This window comes from Aptenodytes forsteri, unplaced genomic scaffold (assembly GCF_000699145.1).
Source record: "Aptenodytes forsteri isolate BGI_AS27 unplaced genomic scaffold, ASM69914v1 Scaffold123, whole genome shotgun sequence".
NCBI lineage: Eukaryota > Metazoa > Chordata > Aves > Sphenisciformes > Spheniscidae > Aptenodytes > Aptenodytes forsteri.
The window spans coordinates 3,413,809-3,427,635 of NW_008794408.1; the positions used below are offsets into that span (position 1 = coordinate 3,413,809).

General features: G+C 42.1%; 1 protein-coding gene across 1 annotated transcript in view; it reads right to left on the reverse strand.

Annotated features, from left to right (window-relative positions):
- Nucleotides 1-1,114: 1,114 nt before the first annotated feature.
- The window catches only part of FARP1 (FERM, ARH/RhoGEF and pleckstrin domain protein 1), a 173,769-nt gene continuing 161,056 nt past the window's right edge, over nucleotides 1,115-13,827 (reverse strand). Inside the window, exons 19-26 of the mRNA XM_009288348.2 lie at nucleotides 11,407-11,475; nucleotides 9,330-9,419; nucleotides 8,125-8,207; nucleotides 7,659-7,771; nucleotides 7,003-7,166; nucleotides 4,423-4,530; nucleotides 3,200-3,351; nucleotides 1,115-2,066 (exon numbers count right to left, since the gene is read on the reverse strand). Coding sequence (XP_009286623.1) covers nucleotides 1,961-2,066; nucleotides 3,200-3,351; nucleotides 4,423-4,530; nucleotides 7,003-7,166; nucleotides 7,659-7,771; nucleotides 8,125-8,207; nucleotides 9,330-9,419; nucleotides 11,407-11,475 — 885 coding nt within the window. The 3' untranslated portion in view covers nucleotides 1,115-1,960. The remainder of the gene's footprint in view (nucleotides 2,067-3,199; nucleotides 3,352-4,422; nucleotides 4,531-7,002; nucleotides 7,167-7,658; nucleotides 7,772-8,124; nucleotides 8,208-9,329; nucleotides 9,420-11,406; nucleotides 11,476-13,827) is intronic.

Sequence of the window (13,827 nt, forward strand, 5' to 3'; positions counted from 1 at the left end):
AAACATTGGAAGAGGCTGCCCAGGGAAGTGGTTGAGTCCCCATCCCTGGAAGTATTTAAAAGACGAGTAGATGAGGCACTTAGGGACATGGTTTAGTGGGCATGGTGGTGTTGGGTGGACGGTTGGACTCGATGATCTTAGAGGTCTTTTCCAACCTCAATGATTCTATGATTCTATGATTATATCCGTACCGATATTCGGGGGAAATAGCTAAGGAAAAGAGCAACTGCAACAAGTTCCTGGCCCGGGGGTTTGAAGGTTTCCACCCAGCTGAAGGAAGTATGCTGTAATACTTGTTTCCCCTTCGTCAGGGTGGTTCGGATTCGGCCACGGGGGCTGCTGCTCATGATATGGGGTCAGGAGCCCATCCTATTCTTGGATGGAGATATATATGTATCTTTCTTTGGGGTGGGGGGAATAGAAAGAAGGCTTTACTGTCTTGAAACAGGAACATATAAGATAGCATTGTGAGGTATTTTATTCCCTTTTGTTGTGAGCAAAGCTGTAAGCCATTTTATACAACGCGCATAGGCAAGCCATTAACAGAGTGAATAGCTAGATGAAGAAAAAGTGGGGGTAGAATTGGCCCAGCTTCATTTCCCGTATCTCGATTCAGCCCCCCTCTGCCTAGCACTGCGTCTCCTCAAAGGCCCGTAATGGTGAGAGATGTGTTTCCAGCACGTTGAACTTCTGTTCATAGAAGTTTTAGGTCACCCTCACGAGGAAGCGTTTCTTAAAAGGTAAGGAAAAGCATCTAAGCGTGGTGGACTTAGTGCTGCCGACCTTCTGAGTGGGCCAACAGCTTATCCAAAACACAGCGTTGGCTAACGTTAAAGCCAGGTGTACGAAATGGGTATTTCCGCGGCTGGTTGTACTTGTCGCTTGCTGTATGCTGAGCACCGGGGGGAGAGGGAGAGACTGAAATTCCAGCAAGAAACTGAAAGGCACGCTAGGATGTGTAGCAGGCGGGACGAAAACTTGGGGCATCAGTAGTACCCCCAGCTCATAGCAATTTAGTCCGTGCTCGTTACCGAAACAGTCTACCAATTAATCACAACTAGCTGCGGTTCTCACAGCGTACAGGTTTTCTTTCAAGCTTGGAAAACAAACAGCAGAATGTCACCACAGCCTTTAATTTCTTCTTGTACATACCATTCACAGTACATTAACAGCCCAAATAATATTGCACTGGATTATCTTAAAAATTTTTCATCTTGCGAGTAGTATTCACTTTTCAAAGCCAACAGATGAACAATTTGGTGAACTTGCACCAAGAAAATGGTTAGATAAGAATCCTATACTTTATTTATACCACACGGATTTGTAACCCCAAAGGGGAGTGAGAATGAGCTGTAAACTGTTTCCTTGTTAAAGATAGAAAATTAGTAATTCCTTGCTGATTAAATGTAGAAAGACTGGGAAAAAAAATGAAATCTGAAAGTTAATCTCATTCCTGTCAAACTGCTTGCTGTATATATAATTATATTCTATACTGTGACTGTCCATCTACATTTAAAAATCCAGCAGTCTACAGATTAACATGGTAAAAAAAAAATATATATTTTTATGAAAAGAGAAGAAATAGCATTTGCCTCAGAGGAGAAAGTTTTCAGATTGTGAAGTCGTCTTTTTTTTTTTTTAGGTGGCAATTGCAATCTTTGCAACAAAATGTCTTTTGGCATTTGGCACTCTAATAAGGACAATATTTTAATACTGGCACAAGCTAAAAACAGCACAGAATGACAAAATACGAGACATGAAGCGAACCGCAGCCACTGGGATGATGGTAAGCTAGTTTGAACATACGGAGAACTTAAACAGTTTTGCTGAGGAATTGTGAAAGTTTCTGCAAAACCATACTTATTTTTTCCTTTTCTTTTACCAAATTGTACGTTTTACTAAACTTGGAGGGAGAAAAGAGTTTCAAACGTCCTCTAGAAAATCAGCAGCTGCTGGACAATCAACACAGCGGCTTGTGCCGCCGGCAATAGGCGTGAGGCTCTTTATGACTCAGAGCTCGAGTGCGTGAGGCAGAGCTGGTGGCACTTCGGATCACTTCCATCCATCTGTGAGGAGGCACGAGGAGAGACACAAGCAAAAGAACGGTCAATTCCTAAGGAAAGGTTTCTGCGCTATTAGCAGTACACAGTTTTATCTTCAGTGCCTACGGGAGCATCTTGCTTGCTACTTTACTCCTAAGTCTATCCGAAGTCAGGAGGCTCGAGATCCAAATGACTGCCAAACGCGCATATGAAAAGAGATTTAGAGGGGATAAACAGGGGGGACGGGACCCAAAATTCATGAACTTAGTAGTGGTTTTACTTGTTCTGCAGACACCAAATCTCTTTTTTTTTTTTCTGGATGGTGCAAGCGATGAGCAGTTGAGACCGACCACTCTTAATTCTAGAGTGAAAAAATGTAATTTAGCTGCAGTTCCTACTTCTTTTTTCCTAGAACCGAGAAAGGGCTTTTGTGTTTTTTCCTCTTCTACTCATTCATTTAATCACCTCTTTCCCACAGTTCGCCTCATGTATAGTTTTAGACTGACGTGGCTAAAACTTAATAATAGCTTCCTTCAACAGAGAGGACATTAAGATTTTTGACATGTTAATGCTTCATATAAAAGAGCTAAATTAGTTCCCAGTATGAACAACCTCAAACCACAATTTAGGAGGAGTAGTGCCTGTTTCCCGGCTCTCCACATATCCGAAATTCAGTGGGAGGTGTAAAAATTACATGCAGAAGTGGCAGAAATACATAGTAAGAACGGCCGCCTTCTGTGAAAAATCAGAATTTTATTTCAGGTGTGGATTTTCCGTGCAGTTGTACTAGAGGGAGTGAAGTTATTCTGCACAGCTACCGAAAAGTCCTGTGACCTGTTTACACGCTTCCTGAAGTCCGAGACACAGAGCTCCCCGTGCAGCCAGCCTGATCAATTCTGACCGGATAATTCCTGCACGTAACGCAGGATTTGTAGCGATTACTATTACAGCTACCACGTTATCAAAACCAACCACTCGGTTCTAGCATTATCAGGTTTAAAATGTCTTTTAAAATTCTAAAGGCTTCTTTCTCTACTTGTGCTGAACTACTTGCCTGTATTTACTGAATCGATTCACTAAACTGCGCATCTATGAACCTGGTTCGGAAAAAAATCCTGGAATTTTACAAAATTCCCTCTCACGGAAGATGGACTTACCTTTCAAATGTGTATTCACTTTCAGCCCTGAAGTAGTACACGTGGGATTTGAAATGTAGCTTGAACACGTAATCTTTGTGAATGTTTTCAGATTCGGAAGGAATGGTAAGTGAATATCCCAATAAAGGAAGGCTGGCTAAAGGATGATTGTCCTGAAAACAAATGATGGAAAATGCGGTGAGATCAAATGCCCTCAAGTAAAAAGAGCACATAAGTAAAATGGAAGATAGATATACACTCATTTAAAGGTCATGGTCGCGCTTCCACATGTGCGTGCGTGGGAAAAACACCAGCTTTATACGATGGCAATGATCTTAACTGTCTGGTAGTTTCAGCTCGCCCATTTTACAGACCCTTCTCATAAGGACCTGCTGCAGGCTGATCCTGTCAGTATTTCCTCCTAAGAAAGTTGTCTGAAATCTTGGACTTGCGCTATTTTCAAATTGACAAACATAAAACTCCATGATTTGGCGTCGGCAGAGCACCATGCGCGTTCATCCTAGGCTTGCAAACACCTACTCCTTTAGAAAGGTACCAGCCACCCTGCAGCATTCGTTGCTTAAGTCCTTTCACTTCATGGCACGGCCCGTACGAACAAATCATTTCTTTATCCCGCTTATGTCTAGAATATCCCACAATTCATTCTTTTCTTTTTTTTCGTGCAGAAACTCTATCGTTAAGGATTTCTATAGCGATTGGCATTATTTTGTGCGTACGCCCTGCGTGGACACAGAGATTCAAAAGTGCAACAGATTCTAGACGGGAAAACCCTACTTCTGTAGCGCCATGTTTGCTCAGATGGATTAATCATTGGCCGCCGTTCCCTCTTGTTTGACTTAAGCGTCAGTAACGGTAAATGAAATTTGTAAGTCACTATCGAGTTTTTCATTGTAATAATCTCAGAATTTGTACAAGAGAAAACTCTTGTTTAAACTCGCACCACAATTTCTGAGCAGTAGTGGTATCTGTTGTCCTTTTAGGGACGGCACGCCCTGTGACTGTTGAAGGTTTCAGGAAAGGAGCAGGCGTTCTTCAGCTGACAAGCGAGCAGACTGAGAACGGGCCCTGCTCCCCGTTCCAGCGGCAGTAAAGGCTGCGTAGCCGTGACCAGTGCACCTGCTTATCTCGCCTACAGCATCCGTGACTGACGTCCCCTTTTCTCTCCGCTGCTGCTTTGAGAAAACAGAAGGTCTCCAGCCACACGCACTTGCGCAGTCTGTTACCTGGTGCGATTTATAGAAGAACATACAGAAGTTGGTGAACACCACCCAAAGCTTCTGCCACCCGTTGCTGTTTTTGAATTTTCTCAGGAGATTTCCAGACAGCTGGTTCTGAAACAGATCAAAAGCAGCCAAATCAAACAGTGACAGGTACCTGCGGTTTTACTATCGTAAGAAAAATTATCTGCTTTTATCTGGCTGTATGTGACCCTGTTGTACGTGAAAACGTTTTGGTTGAATGGACATATCTTTCTTCTGCGTTTTTCTACTACTAAGTAGTACTTTAGGTAACATTTTTTTTGTTTGTTTGTAGCTGGGTACTTCCAAAAACTTCAAGCTACTACCCTTATTTTTTTTAATGGAGGTGGCTTTCAGTAATGTATTACCAAACATCAGTCAGTCTTGTTACCCTAGTCTGTCTTTGTTGTTTTCAAATGATACTTAAATAGAATAATGGAAACAGAAAGTCTGACATGAATTTGTGATGTAAAGGAAAATTATGACATACTTTAGAACTGCAGATAGAGATTGAGCTCTCAGTACCCAGTGAGTTCACATGGTAACTTTTCAAGGATTTCAAGAGCAAGGACTGCTAACCTTATTCTTAGCTGGATTTTGGATATTTTAACAAAAGGGAGGAGGAAGCCGTAACCAAGTGCAAGCATTTAACAGCTGGCAGAAGAAACTACTCTTCACACAGTGAAGACGTAAAGTCCAGCATCACTGTGCCTTGCAAATGAAGGGGAGTTCTCAGTGAACCATTAATTACTTCCCGTTCCTTGTTGACTGTAAGGGCTCTCACCTGGATCAAAACAGCTGTTTACATCATTCTCTTTCTATAATGCAGAAGCTAATAACTTAATCTGTAAAGCTTAATACTCAAAGTCTGGTGGTCCTGATTCATCTACTACAAATTAAATGTTCTTGAAAATGTTCTGTTTTCACCAGTCCTGGACATACATTAAAGCCTTTGCTTTAAATCATCCCATTCTCTGATATCTGGACTGCTGCCTCCTTGCCCTAAGTTACAGGTGTACTCCTTCATTTTCTGTTACCTCATTACTCTGGAGGGTATCATAAAAGGACAGGCTTTGCATTCGGTACCAGCAGACATATGAAATGGAAACAGGCCGCTGATCACTGATCAGTCCAGCAGGTAGGGAAGTACAGTCACTGACAGAGAGAGGATCTTCTACCACGAGAGAGACAGAAAGGAGGGAGAGACACAAAGAAAATAAACGATAATGCTGAAGTGAGAGCCACCAACAGAATGACGTGAGCATGAGCGTAACCTGCCACGCATGGAACGGCAGTGGAGCTGAAGATGTTTTCACAGAACAACGTATGTCTCCGGGGCGTGTTTGGTCTTCGCTGCTTTGTTTGCATTCGTTTGAGGCACGGGGGAGGAACAAAAATAAGGAACAATGAGCACTGATCTCAGACCAAAAGATTTGCCTAACTAAATGTTTTAATCGTTAGAATTAGTCGGTGGTTTAAGCGTTACATCTTTTTACGATAAGTCCTCTGCTTTAGGGAAAAGTAGGAGACCTTGTTCCGTGCTGAACTATTCCTCCCTTGCAGGACGTAAGGGTATAAAGAGGAGAAAATCCACTTGCATGGGACCAAAAAGAAGCTCCACAATCAGAGTGTTCTAGTACAGAGTAATTTTCTTTGCCACATTTCAGCAACTCACCTTCTGTTTAAAAACAGGGGCAGTTACACAAACTACAAATACGGTCTGTCCTTGCACCTCTACGTTCTGTGTCAGTGCGTCTTCTCTAGAGGAACGGTGGCGTGATGTCTGAGGGCTGCCTTGTGAGCAGAAGCCGACTCAGCTTTAAAATTCCTTTCGCTCTTTTCTTTAAGCATAAATTTCCATTTGGTAAGGACTGTGATAAAGTACTCGGAGCTCCCTGGAGCCTCTCTTGGGTGAAGGAAGAACACCTAAGCAGGCTTACCACCTCATCCTAAAACCTACACTGAACTAGGAGTCTTTCATTTTAATCTTTGAATAGTCAATGTCTGCCTCGCGTCTGTTGAGTACAGAATTAACGAATGTGTATCAAATTGGCTTAGCTGTGATCGGGGGCAAAAAAGGATTTTTATTTTGAGGTGGAAAACGCAAATAAAGAAAAAGCAGATGAGACTGAGCAATGAGACAAGGTTCCAGAAAAGATGGCTAGGTAAAGAAAGTAAGTTAGTAATACACATAATTAAAACTCTGGCTGCAGCAGCTAAAGACAATATCCTTTCAGCTCGAGCAACGACTTAATGCCTCTGCAACTGAAAGCATTAAGACAGTTTGACCTGCTTTAAATTTTCAAGGGCATCAGCATTTTTTCGGACAGTTACTTCTATGAAAATTACTGCTCTAACTGATTTTACAAAGATGCACTGAAGGAGTGGGTACGTGTGTCTTGACTGATGGTTTATGCCATCATTTGGAGTCAGTTAAATAGGTGTGCCTGAAACTGCCCCAGAAGGAGACAACGGAATAGTGCACTTATTAAGGAGGAGCAAAAAGGAAATTGTCATTCAAAAGCGAGTCTGGAGCTGCAGTTCAGATCGTTCTGAGGCAGATACCTCCACAGCAATACTAAAGTCGATCATTGAAACACTGGTATTTCTGTGCCAGCAGACGTGCACCGTAGTGTTGCCACGGTGTGGTGACTGACGTTCGAGTGAGGTGCGGGATGCACTGAGGTCGTCCTCAGATTCCTGGTCTACAGTAGTTTCATCAGGAGACTCTATGAAATGCAGGGAAAAAGCATCTTTCTTCCTCTATGCAACAACATATATAATTGGAAAAATTAAACAATCAATTCTGTCCACGATATTGTGAACTAATTTTAAAACACACTTTTAGAAATAATTTTGTGCAGATGTTAAGAGGATTTTTTTTTTTTTACGTGTTTCTGCAAGTGTTAGAATCAAAAACTAACTACCGTGCTTTGTTGGTGCTTTTAATACCTTCCAAGGACAGGCACTGCCCAAATCTTGTTAAATAGTTCCTGGAATCATTATGCTTAAGTCACTTCTCTATTCAGTGAAACTTTCTGCTAACATCAACAAGAACATTAAAATGGCATATATATAAATATACATGTGTATATATATATAAATCAACTTCAAATGTATCAGTTTGACCTGTGGCCAGCATTTTTCACCACTTTGCTTAGAAGCGATCACCAATCATACTGAGGAAAGTGAATAAAACCTACTCTCTAGCATTTACTTACTATTGTCGGGTGGGCTGCTAGCCAGTAACTCTGGGGCAGGGCCACTGCTTTTCTCTGCCAGGTCTATCGCCATCTGAATGTCCTCAGTCCATTTGTCCATTTCAGCACGGGTACTAACAACGAAAATTCAGGTTTTATTCACCTTCATACAGACTGAAAGCAAACTCTAAGAAATAGTCACAAGCTGAGCTTACTTTTAATTTAAATAAACAAATTCAGACACAAGATGCTAGTTTTTTTTCCCAATAACTTAGTTTTGGTTCTGACTTGCACAATTGCCACTCCATTTTGCCCCATTCACTTTTTTTTTTTTTTAAACAAGTGGCTTTTACAAAAGAATATACCTTTGAAATTGGGTTAGGAGCAAATCCAAACAAAATGATGCCTCCCTGCTTTTCTATCTGTCCCACTGTGAAAGCTGCAGAGAAATACAGTTTACACATGTATGTTGTCTCCACTGAATTACCTTGCAGCAACAACGATGGACTGGTGTTGACCTCGTAGTGTTAGACAATGAGGAACCCCCCATTCCTCTTCACTTTCTTCTATCTGAGAGATAAAAGCCCAAATGCAGTCAGATTGCAGGAAGTACATATTTCTTCAGGTGAAAGAGTGAACTGAACGAGCTCTTACCACTGGGGAACAGAAAACTAAGAGAAGCATTCACAACAACAATTTCGAGCTAGGTATTGAGAAAAAATGGTGGCTTGCAATTTGGAGAAACAGTAAGTTCTGCAATAACCTCTTAAACCAAAAGCATGGCTTTGTCTGCTTTGTATCAAAAAAAAAGAGGAAAATAGTGGTATTTTTATCAGAGTGATTCGTCATACAAAAGGATATGTTGAAGGCTGGGAGTGCTCTGGACACTGCAGCATAGCACAGTTCTGTTGTGAACAAGTCCATGCCAAACGGACATCAATAATTGAGTAGATTCCTAGAAACACTAGATAAAACTTGAAGCCTCGCAGGTGTTTAGAGAAATTCGGTTACTGTGGTAGTGATTACCTAACTCAGTTCTCAGGAAAACAGTCTGGAATAGATACAAACCCACGAGAAGTTCCAAGGAAAATAATGGGAGGAATGAAAGTGTTTTGAAACTGGCAAAAAATATTTTTGAAATCATATAGAAAGACGAGGTAACCAGGTGCTATTAGCTCGAATTGGCTGTTTTCCAGAAGAATTGCAACAAGAGCTCCAAATGACATATTGCTGCCAGTTTCCCACTACTTTGGCTTTCAGATACAGAGCTGAAAACATTAGGAAATGTTTTTTTATAGAAATTAGATTGTCGCTACTGTTTACTTGCCTTGCACAGTGTGTCTATAAGCAATTGGTGATGAATTACTTGTCAGAATCATGGTTAAATTTATGGCTTAAAAAAATAAAGAACTCATCTCATGAGAAGTTTGCACTGTGAGGAAGCTGCCCCTCAAAATGCCTTTTTTCTCCCCACTTTTGCTATGTAACCACCTTTGTGTAGAAGGCTGCTTGAACACGTGCCGAACCCAACACAGCCCCATCAGGCACTGCAGAATGTAACCACAACTTCTCTGAATCGGAGAACAGCCCTTTGCTGCTGCTTTCAGTCCAGCAGAAATTCATCAAGCAATTAAGATGGGACCCCAAATTGGCCATTTAAGCATGAATCCCTGAAGTTCTCACAATACTTACTGTCATGCCATACAGCGGAAGATGCCCATGGACTTTAAACTGATTTGATGCTGTCAGGCCTCTACTTGTGTACAACAAGATATCGTTAAACTAAAAAGCAAGAATAAGCATTATTAGAATGATGTCGGCATGTATGTACGTGCAAAAAGAAATCAGAATGGTAAATATGGGAGAGCTAGCCAGTACTGGCCGATTATTTATATGCATGAAAACAAAATACTGGCTTTCACAATATTCCAGTACCTAGTATTAGCACCTGTCATTTTCCCTGCCTTCCTTCCCAGCTAGTCTCAGGCATGTTCCCCCAATTTTCCACTGGACAGCTTTTGATGCCTTCTAATATTCCCTTTGCGATCTCTGGGTCAGAACTAACAAGCCACAACAGCAGTGAAACCAGGTAGCACGTTTCACACTCTGCTGCGCTTTGAAGCTATCGAAGGTAAGTGTGTTTCACCTGTATTTTCTTCTGATTTGTGTGGAAAGATAAGCAAGCGTGCCCGAGAGAGGTGTGTCCAACTTAACTCTTACGAAGTAAGTGGCTATCTATTACTCCCCGTATTCAGAAGGAAGCTGGGAGACCTGTTTTAAGGTAGATGGCTTTAGGTTAGAAATATCAAGGTGAAGAGACTTGAGTATCTCAACTTGTAGAGCTTCCTGCATGTAACAGCAGTTGTCGAAAGCATGTCAAATGACCGGCTGCATTTTGTTGCCATAAAACAAACGGCATATTTTCACTGTGCCACCTAGGTCAAAGGATGTTTTTCTCAAACCAGACAGTTGCATCAAGAAAATAATACTCTGTGGTGTGAAACAGAGCTCTCTTCACAGACGTCCACAATCCAATAGCAATAATTCACAAAGCTATGTGGATCAGCCACTAGAGGGGGATTTAATTTTGCCAATGATTACACATGTATTTGGAGTCCCAGAATACTGACCTGGGATTTTACCTCCAAAAAGATTCTGGTGCTTGAGACAGACCAAAGATTTATTTGACAGCGCGAGCAACTGACTTGAGAGTCTAGTCTCAACTTTTTAACATTTTATACAAGTATAATATCAAAGCATCATCTGGTAACAAAAATTGTGGTACGCAAGAAAATATGCACCGTATTCATTAGGCTTCCTCTTTAGTGCCTTTAAAGGCAGAGGATAATCCTACCCAGGTAGATTTAGCAGTTGTATCTTTGGCTCATTTAAAAGATTAAATGTCAAACACCTTGTAAAACCTAGCACACTCACAAGCTTTTCTACACACCCACTGTCTTCACCTTTTGCATACAAGAAGCCAAGGAAGTATTTTCCTGCCACACCGCATTGACTCTTTAATGTTTTGCCCTGTAACACTGGACTAGAATATCTATGCACTTTGCCGGGCATCCCAGTGCCCCGGCACCCGGGGGCTGAGCAGCAGCAGGATGGGGGGCCTGGGAGCAAGTCAGCTGGCCGGGAAGAGAAGAGAGGAGGAACTATCTGGTTCCATCGGCTCTTGTGGATCGGAGACCGCATGGGATCACCGTAACCTGAAAACGCTGCGAGTGATGGTGGGAGGAGATAACCTTTCCTAGTGCAAGGGCTACAAAATGTATCTCCAGGTAAAGGCAGGTCCTTCAACATGCTGGGCACTTGTGGGCTGAAACTGGATGGTTTGTGGAGAAACGTGATTCTGTAAATGTGTCCTGAGAGCATTATGTGGATTATCGTTCATATCACCAGGAGTTACTTTTCATCTTCTTTTCTGGACACGATCACTAACCCTGGCGCCACTTTTCATTTTATGACGACTCTGCTTTTATTTAAGACAATGTGCTAGGAGGTATTATTTTATCGTGATATTTACAGTGTCATATAAAAATAAATAGTTTTATCTTTGTAAGAAGCAGTTACAAAGAGAATATTGGGTTTGGACAGAATCATAAATTCTTAACAACCAGCTACACAGGTGATGTGTTATGTTACCTTAAATAAGGCTGTTTAAAAATACTTACTGTAATTCACAATTCGAGTCTAACAGTATGCCTAATAGTTGCCTATAGTTACATTTAATTATACGCAGAAAAACTGTCTTCTTGCTTACCAGGAAGAACATCCTTTGCTGTAAACCTTTTCCAGACAACTTACTAAGACTGCCCAGTCTAATGAACTCCTGTGGGAAACAAATACAAAACAAATATGTACCTTCTGCAAAGATGATGATTTTTTATTATGCAAACATAAATCTGACTACTTGCTCATAGGACTGACTGTACCTTCTGCAAAGATGATGATTTTTTATTATGCAAACATAAATATGACTACTTGCTCATAGGACTGACTTGTCTATCAGTCACCAAGACTTTCTATTTTCTTTATTAAACATGTTGAAAATCTTATTTATAGGATAATTTCTTTCCCTTTGTAATGATCTTTAGGGTAAACTCCTTCATAGTCTTTCATTCATTTTAAGAAAATTCAGCTAAGCAAAATTTTCTTTACCTAACGTTGATTCCTTCAGACAGCTCCCTCTTTCATCAGTTTTGAATGAGTATTTTTCATGTTACAAATGATGTAAAAACTAATGGTAAGTTGGCCTGTATGTTATTGGTTAGCCACTGGCAAGCTTCTGTTGTGCATGTGGCATGCGCAGCTCTTCACCGAGGTGTAAAATCAGCTACACAAATCAACATCACCATCAGCAGCAGAAAAAGAAGGAAATTTGTCTGGCAGTGTGAGTTATCCTAGTAACATCCATGTCATATAATACAGTACATTAATTCAGATCAAACTGTTTAAGAATGTTTAGGGATGGAATTATAGGAAAAGTAGCACATCTGAAACTTTCAAAACGCTGGATTTCCTGGGCTTACTGTGAACTATACCGTAACTCACCCTTCCACCTATCTGAGACCCATGAAAATATCTTTTTTCAGTCACTCCCTCCAGCTTCTGCCAAGAGGTTTATATTTATTTATTACAGTCTTTTGAAGGTCATTCTACTCACAGCTGTGCATGCAAGGGGCACAAAAAGCATCAGAATCACCTGCAGCTTAGCAATGAACTGGCTGTCGAAGATTAATCTGTTCAGAGACAGACTCCGGTCGCCTTAGGGTTGCTGTCATGTGTCCAGTGCCCCTACCCGCATTGCGTAGGGACTAACTAAGGGCTGGAAAAAGTGGCTAGAGGTGGTTATCCCTATATCGCGGTAAGCTCATGCTACCAGAGAGGCCGCTGGAAGCTGTTGTTGGCCGCCAAAGAATATTAATCATAATTACTATTTATACGGTACCACCTAATGGTCATTAGCAGGCTTAGCACCACCACGGCAAGCGCCGTGTGAACGCACGAATCAGGAGCTGCAGGTCATTGCAATCTGCAAGCACAGCCGACGACAGGATGTTTTAATGTCCAATACAGGAACCAGCCCAGTGGCAGCAGAGAGTCTGGGACAACGTGAAGAGGATGGTTACCTACAGCCTCCTCTAGGACAGCTGAATCACTGGCCTAACGTGAGACTTCTCTGAGACGTGGAGTTCAACCACCTTTGTGACAGTACTGCACTGGGGCAGGGACTTCAGCCGCTGAGCCAGAAAAGCTGCCAAAGGGCTGGAAGCAGCAACATCTTGGGCATGTGCCAGAGCGTGGTGACCAATGCTTTTTGCCTTGGCAGGCGAACAACCTCTGCCCCCCGTCTGCCTTTTTCGTGAACTTCCTAGGAGAGGAAGACTGCTCGGTCTTTAAATAGAATAGGGTAGCAGAAACAACCGATGACAGCGTTTAATTTCATGTGATAGAGAGATACACAGGCTGTGAAATGTCCTGAGGGGCTTGCCAAGGAAGTGAACGGTCTGTGGATCACTGGAAGGAGGCATGAGCCGTGACAGCTGCTTGGGAGACAGGGAAGAGGCCAAGTGAGGAAGCGGGGAACAGCCACAAATCGAGAAATACCCGTGCTCAGTGCTGCCTTCCCAATGGCACATCAACTTCAAATCCCTTTTTCTAAACGTTTGAATCCTTAAATGAACTAGACCCTAGAGAGCTCAGCAAGCCGCCTCTCTGCCACGACCCCGCTGTGGCAGCAGACACGGACACTGCCTGGCAAGCAGACCCCAGGCTGCGGCTCTCGGGGAGCGGTGGTCCGGCCAGCCTGCAGGAGCGCGTCAGGGCTGGACGGCCGGGCTGCAGGGCAAGTTCAAGCACTGCCATATTTGTAGGTCAATGCAAAACTCATCTTTTTTTCCAAGCTGTTTCCCAGAAATGCATAAAGGGCGAGAACAGTCTAGCAATGCATTTCCCCCGGCATTTCAGTTGCCGCAAGTACCGTTTTTGTGTATTACACACAAAAGTCAGGGGAGTGGGGAGAAAATTACTTCAACAACAGACAACTCTCAAGTTTGCACGCACAGGTATGTGCACACAGAAAAGTAAAAAAGGCTACAAATACTACCCTGAGGCTCATTTATTCTGAAATAAGCCTCCGTTTTTAAAAAAGCATGACAAGTGAGAAAGAGATATTTTTATA